The sequence below is a fragment of the Limanda limanda genome, chromosome 4 (assembly GCF_963576545.1).
Source record: "Limanda limanda chromosome 4, fLimLim1.1, whole genome shotgun sequence".
NCBI lineage: Eukaryota > Metazoa > Chordata > Actinopteri > Pleuronectiformes > Pleuronectidae > Limanda > Limanda limanda.
Genome location: NC_083639.1, coordinates 29,089,021 through 29,106,584, shown reverse-complemented (window position 1 = coordinate 29,106,584; position 17,564 = coordinate 29,089,021). Strand labels below are relative to the sequence as shown.

Sequence of the window (17,564 nt, the reverse complement as noted above, 5' to 3'; positions counted from 1 at the left end):
CTTGGAAGCGACCAATCATCTGCAGAGAGGTCGAGGTTCAAAGAACAGAAAACCCATCAACTGTTTAACATTGTGTCCTGCAACATATCAGTGCATATAAGTATTTTAACTGATTACTAGTACTTATATTATGTTATATTATATACTATATATACTGTACTATTCTTATATACTGTAACAATACCATTACCATCATATCATCAGTACTTTTACCATCATCTTGCCACTGCACCTTATCTACCTATTTTATTGTATTTTATCTTGTGCTTCTGTTTTTTATTCTTTCTACCTCAATATTTTTAATTTTATTCTATTGTATTGTATTTTATTGTATTCAAATATACCGGCTGCTATGACAACTTAATTTCCCTTCGGGGATGAATAAAGTACTCTATCTATCTATCTATCTATCTATCTATCTATTAGTACTATTGGTATATATATATGTATGAGTGGGATGTCCTTTAACTAGAGGGTCGGTAGTTTGATTCCCGGCTTCTCTAGTCTACGTGGAAAACGTTCACTGGACGAGGAACCAAACCCGGGTTCAGGGTTCGACCCGACATTGTTATAATTATTTAATTATCTGCTCTTATTGTTCAGTTAATAGTTCTTGGTTTGACTTTATTTATTCTCTGGTTAGTGATCAAGGTTATAAAGTTGTTGGTTGATATCCCGTTAACTTTTTGAATTCTGCCAAGGAAATGCTTTACCAGCACATTGATGCTTTTGCTGTTGTTTGTCTTTGTTGAACTTTCAGATGATTCATATCACTAAACTTTTTACCACACTGAGTTAAAGACACAAACACAATATGTCTTCACACATTCTGGTTTCAGTTTGTGCGATGAGGTTTTTCTAGTAATAAAGATGCTGTGTTATCACAGTTACTTTATCGTTATATATCCACTTGGCTTCGATGAGAAGACTAATTCAAATGCTGTTATGAGAATAGAGAGAATATTAAACCTGCAGCAGAACAAACGATCACCAGGAGACGCAGATGAATTTTAGTTTCTGCAGAGGAAACGAATCCTGAAAACCTGGTGAACGTGTGAATCCATCTTTTTATCCCCAAACCGCAGTGAGGCCTCCTGCTTCCAGCGTCAAGAGAAAACCCTCAAAGATAATTCACAACCCAAAACACCCAGTGGAGGAATCATCTCACAGCAGGAGCAAAATCAAAAGATCTGTTGAAGTTAAAGACGTTTTGCTTTTATAATTTAATCCGACTGTTACGGATCTAATTGGCTGAGAGACGTTAGTGTAACGAGCAGCTGCAGTCGGGCTTTTATTCCTCCAGCGTCTCCTCCGCCGTCCGGGACACGAGGACATGTCTCTGATCTGGAATATGTTCAACACCTCCCTTCATCTCCCTGTCTCTGTCTCCTCCTCCTCCTCCCTGTCTCTGTCTCCCTGTCTCTGTCTCCTCCTCCATCTCCCTGTCTCCTTCTCCCTGTCTCTGTCTCCTCCTCCATCTCCTTGTCTCCATCTCCTCCTCCACCTCCCTGTCTCTGTCTCCCTGTCTCTGTCTCCTCCTCCATCTCCCTGTCTCCTTCTCCCTGTCTCTGTCTCCTCCTCCATCTCCCTGTCTCCTTCACCTCCTCCTTCTCCCTGTCTCCTTCTCCATCCCTTCCTCCGTCTCCCTGTCTCTGTCTCCTCCTCTGTCTCACTGTCTCCGTCTCCTCCTCCGTCTCCCTGTCTCCGTCTCCTTCACCTCCTCCTTCTCCCTGTCTCCTTCTCCATCCCTTCCTCCGTCTCCCTGTCTCTGTCTCCTCCTCTGTCTCACTGTCTCCGTCTCCTCCTCCGTCTCCCTGTCTCCGTCTCCATCTCCTCCTCCGTCTCCCTGTCTCTGTCTCCGTCTCCATCTCCTCCTCTGTCTCCCTGTCTCCTTCTCCTCCTCCGTCTCCTTGTCTCCTTCACCTCCTCCTTCTCCCTGTCTCCGTCTCCCTGTCTCCGTCTCCCTGTCTCCATCTCCTCCTCCATCTCCCTGTCTCCTTCACTTCCTCCTTCTCCCTGTCTCCTTCTCCCTGTCTCCGTCTACTCCTTCGTCTCCTCCTCTGTCTCCTCCTCCGTCTCCCTGTCTCCGTCTCCATCTCTTCCTCCGTCTCCCTGTCTCCGTCACCATCTCCTCCTCTGTCTCCCTGTCTCTGTCTCCTCCTCTGTCTCCCTGTCTCTGTCTCCTCCTCCATCTCCCTGTCTCCTTCACCTCCTCCTTCTCCCTGTCTCCTTCTCCCTGTCTCCGTCTCCTCCTCCACCTCCCTGTCTCCGTCTACTCCTTCGTCTCCTCCTCTGTCTCCTCCTCCGTCTCCCTGTCTCTGTCTCCATCTCCTCCTCTGTCTCCCTGTCTCCTTCTCCTCCTCCGTCTCCTTGTCTCCTTCTCCTCCTCCGTCTCCTTGTCTCCTTCTCCTCCTCCGTCTCCCTGTCTCCTTCTCCTCCTCCATCTCCTCCTCCTTCTCTCTGTCTCCGTCTCCTCCTCCTCCGTCTCCTCCTCCTCCTCCTCCTCCCCCTCCCAGGTCGCAGCTCACATCTCTCTCTCTGTCACTCTGTCGTTCTCAGCCAATTACCGGCCGGCTCCAGGTGCTTAACCCCGGGCCTCCGCATCAATTGTCTCATTATATCGCTGCTTTAAATCTGTCCCTCACCCCCCCACCCCCCAACCCCCTCCAGCTCTCTGTCTCCTTCTGTCCCTCGCCCCCCCCCTCCAGCTCTCCGTCTCCTGCTCGTCACTCTCTTGCTTTTCCTCTTTTATCATTTTAAACTTTACATCTCTCTCATGTGAAACCTTTCTCAGCTTTCAACTCCGTTGTCACTTCCACTTTTTTCCTTTCTCCCTTCCTCCCTCCTCTCTCCCCCCCCCCACAATGACTTCTCATCTTATCACCCATCCTTCACTTCCCTCCCTCCCTCCCTCCCACAGTTTTGCAAATTGCTCAAACTCAATTGTCTCTTCTCTGCCAATATAGGCAGCAATGGTTTTAATAAAGCTTGATTTAAAATAGATTTTCTTTCTGCTTCGTTCTGGATTACATTAGTGTCGGATTTGGGCTCTGATCACAATATATATATTCAGCCTGTGTCCATCCATCAGGACGACTGCAGCTCAAACCACGGGTTGGTTGTTTCAGTACTGATACTTGTTCTACAGCTGGAGTATTATAAGGTCATTTATAGAATATTTACGCCTTTTTAAATAGGTACAGGAGCAGGTTTGGGTGTAGAGCGATGAGTTTTAAGCTTATAGCACTTTTGTGTCTTGGGTCAGGGACTAAGGACCTAATATAAGGACAGTTGTGTTTGAGTTGGACTTCTCTCCACCTCTCGTCCAATAGCAGCACAGGAAGACTTGTATAGCCAATGGATGGATGGAGATTTAAAAGCCTGATAAAACATGCATGTCTTTAGTTTAACCTAAAATATGTCAATGGAGGTAAAGTAAAAAAAATAGTTCCAGAGGTTTGGAGCGACCGCAGTAAAGTGGGTGATCACCTTTTATCCTTCAGCCTGGAAGGGACAGGTAGGAACAGCAGGGGGGGGGCTTTGGTCCCCCACGGCCTCCAGGTCCCGATCTGAGGGATCTGGATGTGGACAGGGGGCCGAGCATCTTAATCTATCAGGAAAACATGAGGTTGGGAAGCTTTAAAAATACATTTAAGAAGCTTCTAATCCTATATTTAAGTAGAAAGACCCAAAAAACAAATATGTCACATTTTAATATGACGTAAAAAACCCACAAAGAAACACACGACGGAGCAATTAACTGCGTAAATGAAAAGTAAAGACTGTGGATTTTCAAAAAAATCAAAGAAGCAAATCATAAAAACCAATTTGCTAACACTTCATACCCCGATCGTTTGATTTGCCGTTTAAACGCCGGGGTGGATTTAGCCGTTCGCCAAAACTTTGAAGGGATTTTGCCGTTAAGTCAGATATCGTGAGTTATAGTGTGACTCAGCAGTTTGTTCCATGCCGAGAAACGTAATTAAAATCCACTAAAAGACATCTGCTACTAGTCGATTTAATCCAATTTATCCAAGTCACAGCGCTGCAGGGTGTCTGCTTGTCTGCAGCTGCTTGTGCGTGTGTGTGTGTCTGCGTGTGTGTGTGTGTGTCTGCGTGTGTCTGTTTTGGGCAATGAGTGTTAAGTCATTGAAGGTTATTGTTTGTTTGTGCATTCCTCTGCATTCGTTACATCTGATTGTACATGAATAGATTAACTGTTTATGTCTTATCTGGAAAGGACAATGTGCTTTCGTGTGTGTGTGTGTGGGTGTGTGTGTGTGTGTGTCTGTGTGTGTGTCTGTGTGTGTGTGTCTGTGGAGGCAATGAGCCAGTTTAATGACATTCTTAAAGCTGTCATGATTAAGCGGCCGATCATTTGATGAGGCTGCTGTCGAGCTACTTCACCGGTGAAATATGACATACTTCTCTTTTATTTCTTTTAATGAGGTGACTCCAGGAGCATGTGTGTGTGTGTGTGTGTGTGTGTGTGTGTTATTTATTTGAGAGGGATTATATGAACATCAGGTTGGACAGTGCCTTAAAACACACACACACACACACACACAAACTTGTTAAATCCAAGGAGGGGAAAAACCCGTGTGAGGGCTCTCGTCTGATCTTGCTTGTTTGCCTCCGGGGGTCATCGTCACGGGAGAGTTTGCCTGTGTGTGTGTGTGTGTGTGTGTGTGTGTGTGTGTGTGTGCGTGTGTGTGTGTGTGTGTGGTGTGTGTGTGTGTGTGTTAAGGTAGAGGTTAGGTTGTTATTGCTTTGGTGTGAGAAAGCAGATTAAAAGTGCAACCTTGTGAGTACAGAAACAAGAGAGAAGGGAAAGAAAGAGAGAGAGAGAGAGAGAGAGAGAGAGAGAGAGAGAGAGAGAGAGAGAGAGAGAGAGAGAGAGAGAGAGAGAGAGAGAGAGAGAGAGAGAGATGAGGATCAGTGTGGATCATCAGGCCGTGTGGACAAGGTCAACGAGGTCACACTGAAGAGCTCCTGCTTTTTGAGTTTATGCTCTCGGAAAAAGTTGCAATTCTGAATCTAAACTCTAAACCTGTGACTTCCTGTCAGTTCCCACTCGTCTGTAGCTTCTCACTCGTCAACAGTTCAACGATAAGCAAATGTCCAATACGCCACATTACAGACAGAAGTAACTCGTCATCGACCTTTAGCCTTAAGATTCTTTATTATTAGATTCCTCACAAGGTAGAATACGGATGTTTCCTCATCAGTATCGTTCTAATTGATCCGTTTTCAGCTTTACGTGGTCAACACAACCTGAGGGTCACTGCAGGAACCAGCTGCTGATTGATCTTCTACAATCCAGAGAGTTCAGTTGGAACTGTGACAGCCAGAGGGTCGGGGGTGCTGAGCCTGTTTCAGACTTTCTGTTTCCCTCTCCGACTCCCGTCCTCTGGTCTTATCAGTTGTTTCAGTAGCTTTCACCAGCCCCGTGTCCCTGGTACTTTGTCTCCGGCAGCTTTGTTGTGGTCACGTATCAGAACCCAACACAACAGATTTCATGTTGCTGTCCTTTTCCCTAACGAGCTGGATCCGAGGCTAATTGGGCCTCATCTGGGATGTTTGATTGAGATGGTTTTACCACAGCACTACTTCTCCTGAGCTCCACCGTGCAGACGTCTGTTAAAATCATTATCAAGACATTTTCGAGCAGTATCCCAGACGAGAGAAATACCCGGTGAGTCAGGGATTGTTAACAAAGGTTTGCACGAGGAAGAGAGGATGCAGAACTTCACCAGAAAGTTTGTTTCTCTGACGTGTTTCACGAAAAACCAGTCGATTCCATTCTAGCAACAAGTCAGACGGGTTTCAATGTGGTTTCAAGCAGCTGGAACTCTGAGTCATGCAAAAGTTATGATTTATTATTTAAAAGCGAAATGAACGAGGGATTGAGACAGAGGATGAGAACAGGAGGCTGATGGGGAAAAGGACGAGAATCCAAGGATGAGACTTGACGAGAGGAAAAAGCAAAAATACAGAAAAACATAATGAAAAGAATACGCAAGGTCGAAAGACTGTCGAAGATAAACTGAAAAAGAAACAATTAATGACAGCTGAGGGAAACAGGAGCAAAATAAGAGAGGACAGAAACAAGAGAGCAACACAGCGGAGGACGGAGGCAGCAAGATTGATTTCCACTCCTCCTCTTCCTCCCCTTCCTCCCCTCCTCCTCCTCTCCTCTCCCCGGAACGACTCCCTAAAGCCTCTTGGATTAATGGCTACGTTTCTGCTGCTCATTCATCAGATTCACGAAGGCATCCCAAAACACAACGCCTCACTAGGCTCCTGCCCGATCTAGATATCCACCTGCCAGAAACATCCGATCGACCCTTAAGTACTTTCCGAGACAAGCAAAACAACTTTATCTGCACCTCGGGGTCGGATCGCGAGAGAATCGGCACGTCCGCTCGTTAGACGATCGCAGACAGCTGAGCCTGGAGTCGTAGAGAGAAGTCAATCTCTCTGCTAATAGACCTGGATCGGGCTGTTATACATTTAATCTCGGGTATTATCTTTTACCCGATATTCTATATTTAGGGGTTCAGGCTCCACTTTGATCTTCTGCCAGCGAAGTCCCTGATGCCGAATCATTAATCTGGTGCGCTTAAAAGTGTCCACAACAATCTGAGACTCGATCGATGGACTCCAGGAATCGTCTCGTTTCGGTCCAATCAGAGAATTGACACGTTTGGTTCATTTGAAATAAAGGCAGGGAGTTGATTAGAAGGTGATGGCGCAGGCGCGTGGTAAGAAGGCTTTGTTCCGACAGTAATTCAAATCAATAGTTTGTATTTACTTGGGCACGATGCACAATATGACAGCTAGAGGTCCTGATCCCTTGTCTCCTCCATGTTAGCAGATGGGACAGGCTAAAAAGGTCACGGTTTTACATTCTATGTGTCAGTCGGGACCTTTAAACCACAGCTCCACTCCACATCAGAATCTCAAGATGGCAGCAGCCAGGTCGGTGGTTTCTTGGCTTCAGTTTGTACAAAGGGAGGACGTCTTTAGTTCCAGTTTGAAATAACCACCAGGTTGCATCTATTAAAAAATCTTTACCCTCTACCAGAGCAACATTCTGGCACGATTTGTGGTGGGTGTAGTTTGGTGGTTGCTCTTTTGTCCTTTCCCAGTGACCGCTGAGCCACTGGTTTCCCCTGGTGCACTGGTTCCTCACTGCTTGGCCTCTTCACCCAGTCGCTAGCTGTGCCATCTGAAACGCTCACATGCCAGCCCCCCTTGACCCGTCCTGATTAATGATGGTGGGACGGTTTCCCTCTGGAGGGACGATGACTCTTCCTCTGCACACACAGACGTCTACCGGGGAATTCGTCCATTCACAGATATTCACCAGACATCCATCTATTCCCCCAGATTCCCCCCGGTTGGGTTTGCACCTGTGTTTCCTGTCTGGTGCTGCTGGTTCTGACCTGTTGCCACGGGTCACGGTCATGGAAGCATGTTGACGGAAAAAGGGACAAAGAGGAAGAGAGGATGAATCAGATGGATGATGCGGCAAATCTTGTATTTTTCATGGCAGCCGGGGAGAAACCATCATCGACTAAACGACGTGAAACAAAGTTATGATTCACATTACATCTCCTCTCCTCCTCTCTCTCTCTCTGCGTCTCTCCCTCTATTTGCATCTCACCTCATCATTCTCCAGTCATCTTTTCTCCTCTTCTCATGTCTTCTCCTCGTCCTCTTTTACAAAACGTTTGACCTCGGGTTGAAACAGAAGAAACGAGAGATACATCGGAAACACAAGGAAACAGATAATCATCCTGAAATCAAATAATGTGAATTACTATTTATAAAAAACAAGACTTATCCAAGTTTTAATCAGATTCTGGTTTAACGAGCTGAGTCTCTGCTCTCTCTGCCTGTTGTTCTTTTTAGTTTTTTAATCCACTTCCCCCAAACCCAGGAATTAGCAATCTGTCAGGAGCGTCTCCAGCTGAGCACGAGACAGATTAACTGAAAGATTAGCTTCCATCATACCCAGCTGAAAGACTCCTGGATTAAGTGGCTGGTGTTGGTGGGATTGTGTTGCACTAATTGAGGAGTCACAGTGTGTGTGTGTTTGTTACGGTGCATCACTTCATCTGATTGAGACTAATCACACGTGAGCTCACTTCTGTTCTCTGGACGACTTAGACTCTGAAAACAGAAATCATGTTTAATTTGTATTTAATTTCCCCTGAAATCTTTTGTCATGTTTGTCTGTTTCTCATCCGTCCGGTTGCAGAGACACATTTTGTGAACTGATTGAACTCGTGCTGTTGAGGGGCGTGTTGGCTGCAGCTATCCCAGCATGCACTGGGCTACTGGGTCATTTCCTGGATTATTAAGATGCATATTTTAGATTCATTTCATATTTCGGCCTCTAAAATCCAGAGCTCAGCCTTTGTGTTGGAATCTGCTTCTTCTTCATCATTGATTGATGGGAATTCAGAGGGTCAGCGGCTCAGGTTCTCGGCCGCCTGCAGACAAACAGGCACCTGAGGGGATTTCATTATATCATCTGGTAGAATATAAAGCTAATGTCTTCGTGGGAGTTTGAGATCGTCATGACGACCTGCAGGAGTTCTGTCTTCGTTAAAGTGGAAAGACGGCGAGCAGGTTGTGTGATTCCCTCTCAGTCAGATGTGTGAGAGCTGGTTTCCTGCTGCGCTGACCTGAGCATCGGTTATACATCATTCCCCCCCCTAACCCTAACCCCCCCCCCCATGCGGCTCTCTTTGTTGCCAGTCTGCCGCCGTCTCATCCATGAACGGTGAATTACTTTACAGGCTTTGGTTTTTATTAAGTAGAAACAGACTCTTTAAGCCACGAGGCACCGCAGGGAGTCGGAAGTCTGCACTCACAGACTCACAAGTATAATCACACACATAGAGTAGAGCTCTCTTTGAACTACAAGTACACACTCGTTGCTATTAACACACAAACACACACACACATACACCAACAATCGAATGGCCTCCCATCTCAGATGGCCTCTAAGATGGTTTATCTCTGGTGCCGTTGTCTAATCTCGTCTCATTAGCGGATGAAAACATTTACAGTAAGTAGCTTGTTTGATAATGAGCCCGACTGGCTTCATACTGGATCTGTTGGGGTTAAAGTGAGGATTAGGTTTAAGAGCTTGATCCGATATTAGAGAGGCAGCGTCCATTTGTTTAGCTCCTTCAAATTGATTCAGTGAATCATAACCATGATGAGGTTTTACCAGTGATTTTAGTTCAGGTTCCAATGAAGCAACAGGAAGTTTTAGCCTCGGTTTCAGAAATTACTCTTTTAGTTCTTTAAAGATGAACTAGAACATCAGATAAATTTTACTTTGTATCAACAGAGTCCAGAGATCTGAGTTGTTCTTCTTGTCAGCGGTACAATTATCTTAATGCCACAAATTCACAAATCAAGTTGTTCCTCCAAAAATTGAATCAGCTTTTTACCAAGAAACTCATTTCTCTCGTGCAGGTGTGTGTTCTTTCCAGATTTCACACACACACACACACACACACACAGACACACACACACACACACACACACACACACACACACACACACACACACACACACACACACATATTGTGGGTAAAGTTTTGTATTTGCATGCTGTGCGTTTCCCGGCGCTCCTCTCAGGATCTGCTGAGCTGCTCCGGTCTCCTTCATTAGCTGAAAGTAATTAGGTGAACAGAGTGATCGGTTTGAACAGGCTTGTCAGTGTGCAGTCAGTCGTGCAACACAAACCTGCGCATGAGAGCCCGACATATGGCTGGAACAATGCCTTGTGTGTGTGTGTGTGTGTGTCTGTGTGTGTGTGTGGTACCTCTGTGCAGGCGTGTGCACGTGTGATCGACATATGGGGAAAACTCCAAATGTCTGCTGACCAACTCGGGGATTTATGTGCTAATCGCTGGCTTGTGGTTTGTGGGCTTTTCTGTTTTGACACATAACTGGTGGTCGCACAATCTGTCCAGAACAGATCACAGCCTGGGAACTGTGGTTTCCATTCCTCCGCGCTCCACCAGCGGCACTGAACTAAACCGCTGTCGCTCAATAAACACACAAACTAGATCTGCTGTCAAACTCCTGCTCCGGCAAAACTCTAAGTGACGAAGGAAATTGAACTTGTCCAACGAGTCGATCTCCTGAACCTCGGGAAGGGAAATGGATTAAAAGTGTTTGTTTTTCTTGTCCAAACCAAAACCGATGAAATGCACAGTTTTTTAAGAAATGAAGATTAATTGAGCAGTTAAGTTTTTTCCGTGTGTCACTTTGCAAACAGCACGCCATGACTGATTAACTCCACGTTCACAATTTCCCTCCAATTTAATGCACGGCTGCCGCTGGGGAAAGGTCTTAATCACAAACACAAATTGCTCGGGGAGAGTTAAGTGGTGCTCTTTTGTCATGTTGCACAATCCATGGAAAGTGGTGATGAGGAATGTTCACTGAGAGGAACTTGAGGTGGTGCACTGGACGAGTTGTCGCTTTACTGGAGATGTGTTGTGTTGTGTTGTCTGGAAGGTTTAAGAAACCACTGTTTGTTATTTATCTAAAATTGATTAAAGGTGAAACTGGAATAAACAACTTGCAGGTTGAATTTCTAATCAGGTTTAAGTTTCACTCCTAAATGTGGAAATGTACATTATTTGTTCAATAATTATACGTAAACTCTTGCAGTAACTATTCACACACACTCCACACAGTTAGAGTTTGCATGTTTATAGATTTGGTTTTGTATTGTATTATTATCTTGGAGCTCTTTCTACTTTGCTCTTCTTGGACGTGTGAGTCCACGTACTCGATGAAATGTTTCCTCTCCATCAAACTACTCTCTCTCTCTCTCTCTTTCTGAATCGAGGAACTAACTTGCCCGTCTCTCCCTCCCCCCCCTACAGATCCAGTCCACGGTCCCCAGAGCGTGAACGTGGTGGACGTGCGAGCGCGGCAGCTGACGATCCAGTGGGAGACGTTTGGCTACGCGGTGACTCGCTGCCACAGCTACAACCTCACGGTACGTTTCTGCTGCGGCTGCAAAACTCACCGATGCTTGTTCCTCTGTGTGGGAGTTCATTGTTCTCCACCATGAACGCATCGGTGGTGCATTGTTCCTTTTGGTTTTGTGACTTGAAAGCTCCAGGTTAAGTTTTGGCAAAGCACAGTGTTAATCACAGTAATACACTTTATTTCCCAGCTTTACAAAGTTGAGACGGTTTTGTTCTAGTTAATCTCTTGGGAGCGTGCCTATGTTCCCACAGCCCTATGTTCCCACATTTCCAATATTCATTACAAAATTAGGGCCCTATGTTCGTACAGTTCCCACATTTCTACCCCGGCCTGGTAGTTAAGGCTTCACCGTTCCGTAGCTGGCGATTTGAAGGAGCTAGCTAGCTTCCAAACTCTCTTGAGCTCAACACCGATAACCAATACCCTAACCCTAAACCTAACCATAACCCTAACCCTAACCCTAACCCTAACCCTAACCCTAACCCTAAACCTAACCATAACCCTAACCCTAACCCTAAACCTAAACCTAACCCTAACCCTAACCCTAACCCTAACCCTAACCCTAAACCTAACCCTAACCCTAACCCTAACCCTAAACCTAAACCTAACCCTAACCCAAACCCTAACCCTAATTTTCAGAAAAATCTAGAAATGTGGGAACATCGGGACTAATTTTTCAAAATAAATCTGGGAACATAGGTCTGTGGGAACATAGCTCCTAATTTTCAAAATTGTCAGTGAAAAACAAATCCTTCGAAATGTGGGAACATAGGGCTGACCCCAATCTCTGTAGCTGCAGTGGAGTAACTCCTCTCTTTCCCTTCCCGCTCCAGGTGCAGTACCAGTACGCGTTCAACCAGCAGGAGTTCTCAGCCGAGGAGCTGATCCAGACGTCGTCCCACTACACGCTGAGGGGTCTGAGACCCTTCGTCACCGTCAGGCTGAGGCTGGTCCTCGCCAACCCCGAGGGCAGCAAGGAGAGCGAGGAGATCGTCAAGCAGACGGAGGAGGACGGTGAGTGGACACAACAGTGGAAACACATAGTGGTTCATCACAGGTTTAGATATTCCAGTCAGCAGAGGACTGACTCGAGTCTCCAGAGAATGATTCACTTTACAGCAGCAGCAGGTTCGGTCGTGTAAACTGGAGGAAAACTGGGAAACCTGCAGGAACCAAGACTCGTCCGTCAGGAAACACAAAGTAGGGATGTTTCTGTCCAACCCTTAGACAGGCGGGTTTGGGAAACTGGTCTCCAGCAGTTTAGGCCTCTTGGTTCGAGGATGTTTGAGTTTGATCACATTGATTGAACATCATAAAGTAATAATCCACCTCTTTGACAGGATCTACGCAGAAACCTGACGTGTTATTTTATGACCCAGGTCTTTTGACTAAATGACATCTTCAAGAGATATAAAACTTACCGTTAGAGCCCAAACTTGCATTATTTGTATTATCACCAAATTAAAGCTGTGGAAAAGTCTCCCCCTAAAAAAGGGTTGAGTTTTAAACGCTCCAACCAAGTGACAGTTAGTGAAGAGAAGAAAATGGAACATACACTAAGACGGTGAGTGGACACAACAGTGGAAACACATAGTGGTTCATCACAGGTTTAGATATTCCAGTCAGCAGAGGTCTGACTCGAGTCTCCAGAGAATGATTCACATTACAGCAGCAGCAGGTTGGGTCGTACAGACTGGAGGAAAACTGGGAAACCTGCAGGAACCAAGACTCGTCCGTCAGGAAACACAAAGTAGGGATGTTTCAGTCCAACTCATCGACAGGCGGGTTTGGGAAACCGGTCTCCAGCAGTTTAGGCCTCTTGGTTCGAGGATATTTGAGTTTAATCACATTGATTGAACATCATAAAGTAATAATCCACCTCTTTGACAGGATCTACGCCAAAACCTGACGTGTTCTTTCATTACCCAGGTCTATTGACTAAATTACATCTTCAAGAGATATAAAACTTACCGTTAGAGCCCACACTTGCATTATTTGTATTATCACCAAATTAAAGCTGTGGAAAAGTCTCCTCCTAAAAAAGGGTTGAGTTTTAAACGCTCCAACAAAGTGACAGTTAGTGAAGAGAAGAAAATGGAACATACACTAAGACGGTGAGTGGACACAACAGTGGAAACACATAGTGGTTCATCACAGGTTTAGATATTCCAGGGAGCAGAGGTCTGACTCGAGTCTCCAGAGAATGATTCACTTTACAGCAGCAGCAGGTTGGGTCGTACAGACTGGAGGAAAACTGGGAAACCTGCAGGAACCAAGACTCGTCCGTCAGGAAACACAAAGTAGGGATGTTTCAGTCCACAGCATCGACAGGCGGGTTTGGGAAACTGGTCTCCAGCTGTTTAGGCCTCTTGGTTTGAGGATATTTGAGTTTGATCACATTGATTGAACATCATTAAGTAATAATCCACCTCTTTGACAGGATCTACGCCAAAACCTGACGTGTTCTTTTATGATTTTAAAAATAACCGTTAGAGCCCAAACCTGCATTATTTGAATTATCACCAAATTAAAGCAGTTGAAAGTCTCGTCCTAAAAAAGTATTGTGTATTTAACGCTCCAACAAACTGACAGTTAGCGAAGACAAGAAAATGGAACATACACTCAGAGTTTGAGCTTTTATTGTCAACTCATAGTTAAGGGGTAAAAATTCTCATTTGCTGGTAAAGTATTTTATTGAGGTGCTTGTCAAGTCTTGTTGAGATGTTTTTCTGTTTTCTCTACCCTCCGGTGATCAGGAAATAAAAAACTAACGAACTAAATAACTAAAGCGATGCGTGAAACCCGCCTGAAGCGAACAGGGTGTTCATCAGAGACACGCTGGGCCTGGAGTCCCGCGGGTTTGATCCCTGCAATATCCAGAAAAATTGTATTAATCCTCAGCAATGTGCTATTATTTTTGCCCCTTGATCAAAAAGCTGTATGTGGTACCGACACACTCCTCAAAAATAAATGTTCCCAAGAAGCCGGAGTCGTTTCAGAACAACATTTAAAGAGCTCCCGTTTCCGCGGGGCTCCGTGTTCCACTAATTCAGAACAGAGTGTTTCGGGTGCTAATAATTCACGGCTGCCTCACGTTCCTCTCGACAACACGCCGGCGATAAACGGGAATAGCTGGAATCCATTAGAGCATCGGCTGATAAGCAGGATGAAAACCTTCTAATGATCCCAAATCTCTCATCTCTTCCTCCTCAGGGCTCGCTGTGCTTCTCCTGATCTCATAACTAATATCCTCTGAATCTAGCTTCTGGGGAACATCACGCTTCAGCCTGAAAACAGTACATCTCCGAGCTGAACGCACACAGATACACACACACACACATACGCACACACACACACACACACACACACACACACACACACATAGCCTAAGTTGTCTGAACCCTGACAACAAAAGAGTGTAACTGGGGAGCAGCGATGGCTTTGGGGAGAAGGGAAAGAAAAAAAAAATCCTTAATTGTTTTGTTCTTAATTGTTTTTTATTTAACCATCATTAATCTCCTAGTTGTAATTCAGTAATTAGGGAACTCAACAGCAATTGTTCACACGGAGGCTAATTGCTGTTTGTACATTAATGGCTTTATAGAGCTTGAGCTCCTGAAGCTGGTTCTCGCTCTCACTCACACACACACACACACACACACATATGCATACATATTTTACTATTTAATGTTACTAATGAGATATGCGTTATCCCATAATGAGAGGCATGATACCGTATTTAATATTAAGATATGAAATTGCCATTTTCTCAGCTTTAAATTGCTTTTCCTTGTTTTCCATTGCTTTACCCAGAGGAAGCTACACTTGCATGTACAGAAACAGACAGACACACACACATACACACACACACAGACACACACACAGTGAACCCAGTCACGAACCCTTTGACTCTCTCACTGTGAGACATCCAGTTTTGTTACGATGACACATCCACCAGAAAACTCCTCTTGGTTCCACGCTGCTGAGAAGTGAAAGATCCTCCATGTTTACTGCAGCAGCTGATTGCTTTTGTTCGCCTGCTCGTCCCTGCAGCGCTAATTGCCTCCCGGAGTGTAGGAAAAGTTCAAGTGTCTAAAGAAATATAAGTCCGAAAGTGGAAAAGTGCCTAAACAAGGTTAAAGTTTCACTCTGGAGGACGGAGAGCTGCTGGTGGACGGAGACGAGTTCAAAAGTGAAAAGGCTTGAACCTACTCACCGAAAAATACAAACTTCTTCGCATTCTTTAAAAAATAAGTAACACTGCAATAGTTGTTTGTTGCATTTGTCGACATGATTGCACACACTGGGAGGCCGGGCTGTTTTTAAAAGACAGCTCTCTAAATAACCAACGTTTGTGTGTTTCATAATCAGAATCAGAATCAGAATCAGAATCAGAATCTGAATCTGAATCTGAAGGTATTTATTGCCAAGTAGGTTTACACCTACCTGGAATTTGCTCTGGTTATTGGTGCATACAATGAACATAGAAACATAAAAACACAATAAATACACCACACATAAGAAAAACAATAATAATAATAAAAAACAATATATATTTACTCGCTATTTACTTCTTATTTACTCACTTTTTCTAATATTTATACAAAGTAACATTTATTTAGACATAAACATATCTATATAAAAATATATAAAAGATAAACGATATAAAAAGTGAAGTAGAAGTAAAATGCAAAACAGTGAACAGTGTCAAATTGCAATATGCAATGTAATGCAGTATAATATAATATAATGCAATATGTGTTAATTTAACACATCCTTTAGGTGTGGGGGCGGAAGAAGCTGGTCTTTGCACGTGTGTGTTTCTGTACAACTGCATGTGTCTCTTCCAGCTGTCCGTCCGTCCACTCATATTGACAGAAGACGATGCTGAGACCACACACACAAGGAGAGTCGCCTCAGAGACAAACATCAGCTCCACTTATCGTCCACACCGACCTGTTGACCTCACCGTGAAACACCTATTTGTCAGCTTCTGTCAGGTCGGCTCAACGCAGCTGCGTCACCGCCGGGCCGCTATTCATCAAACGTGTGCCACAGGAAGTCGTGCAGCTGTCTCGCCCGCACCGCGCTGACCTTTCTCCTCCACGAGTCCCGTCACACGAGTACTTTGCATCGGTAAACATGTTCCGAGGCGGTGAAACGCCGCCTGCGTGTGATCGGTGTGTCAGCGAGCGATCGCCACAGCGCCCTCGAGCAACGGGCTTCAAACTCTGTTACTCCGGGTGAAGCTGCACTGAGGGTCTAACACTAAGTGAGGAGGTTGAATGTCCTTTTGTTTTATTTGACGCAATTAAATGTCCCTTAAATCATGTAGTGGTAAGAGTCAGAATCATCTAAATAATCAGTGGAGGAGCATGAAATCAACTACATGCAACCTCCAAACAAAGCACAATCAATTAATCACTGGACGATGCTTGTAAAGTCCAAATCTTCACAAGGAACTATTCATTAATTCCCTCAGGTTGCATTGTTAAACAAAAAAGGGATTCTAAATAATTATGTCTTTATTAAAAACAGTAAAATTAAGTCTTTATTCCGCTGCTTCTCATATTCTTCAGTGTCTGTTTCTCACATGTGAAGTGAACAGTGAACCCCGCCCTTTGATTTCTGTCCTGCTTCAACATTTTTATAGATATGATTCCTATATTAACGTTTAGCTAACTCACCCAATCAACTTGTTCCACAGTAAAGAAATCGCTCGTTGCTCCTTTAGACACTGAACTAAACCCCCACCGCTCTAGATTGACGTTTCTAGATCCTATGAAATGCTTCTTTAGAAACATTTGAAATCAAATTTAATTGCAGAAATACATAAAAGGCCTTAGCATTGTTCTGAAATATCAAAAATAACATGTTGTCAGTAACGTTGATGACAGTGATGTTTTCATTCATGTTGTTCTCGTTTGTTGGGCTCGATATCCCATCAGAGGTTAAGCAGCAGATATTAAATATTACAGACAGATTTTAAATCCCCATATTTGTGACATGTTTATGTCCTTATGAATAACCCTGCGTCTCTGTCTGAGAGCAGAAGTCTGTCCTCGCTCCGGAGACGATCACAGACGTGGAGACTTAATAATCCGTCTCTCTTGAGAGTGAAGGGTCTTTACACAGGGAAAAACAAGAGGCAGCGTTAGTTCTCTTTATTTGTTTCTCAACCGCTGTCGTTTTTACCTTAAAGACGATTCATCAAAGTCACTTAGTCGAACAACAGCACTTGTCTGTGGTCTTTTAATAGTTTTAACTGTTTCTTTGGTTTATGGAGGATCAGGAAAATGATCTGAACCCATAAAGAGCTCATCTAAGCAAAGTTTAGAAGGAATAAAAGATTCAAATAAAAGATTCCCTCTCATTGACCTGAGTCGGTGCTGCTCTGTGTTTCTTCTTGTTTAAGAAACAAATCTTCAAAACATGTTTTCATCACAACGTTTAACAGATTAGTGTTTTACAGCGACATCATGTGTCTATCACAGAATTCTTAGATCACAGGACAAGATGCTGAATGTCTC

The 17,564-nt window shown here is 44.4% G+C and overlaps 1 protein-coding gene across 1 annotated transcript in view; it reads left to right on the top strand.

Moving 5' to 3' along the window:
• ptprt (protein tyrosine phosphatase receptor type T) overlaps positions 1–17,564 on the top strand; it is a 247,061-nt gene that overhangs the window by 73,002 nt on the left and 156,495 nt on the right. The window contains exons 9-10 of the mRNA XM_061070022.1: positions 10,926–11,041; positions 11,868–12,048. Of these exons, the coding sequence (XP_060926005.1) occupies positions 10,926–11,041; positions 11,868–12,048 (297 nt within the window). The remainder of the gene's footprint in view (positions 1–10,925; positions 11,042–11,867; positions 12,049–17,564) is intronic.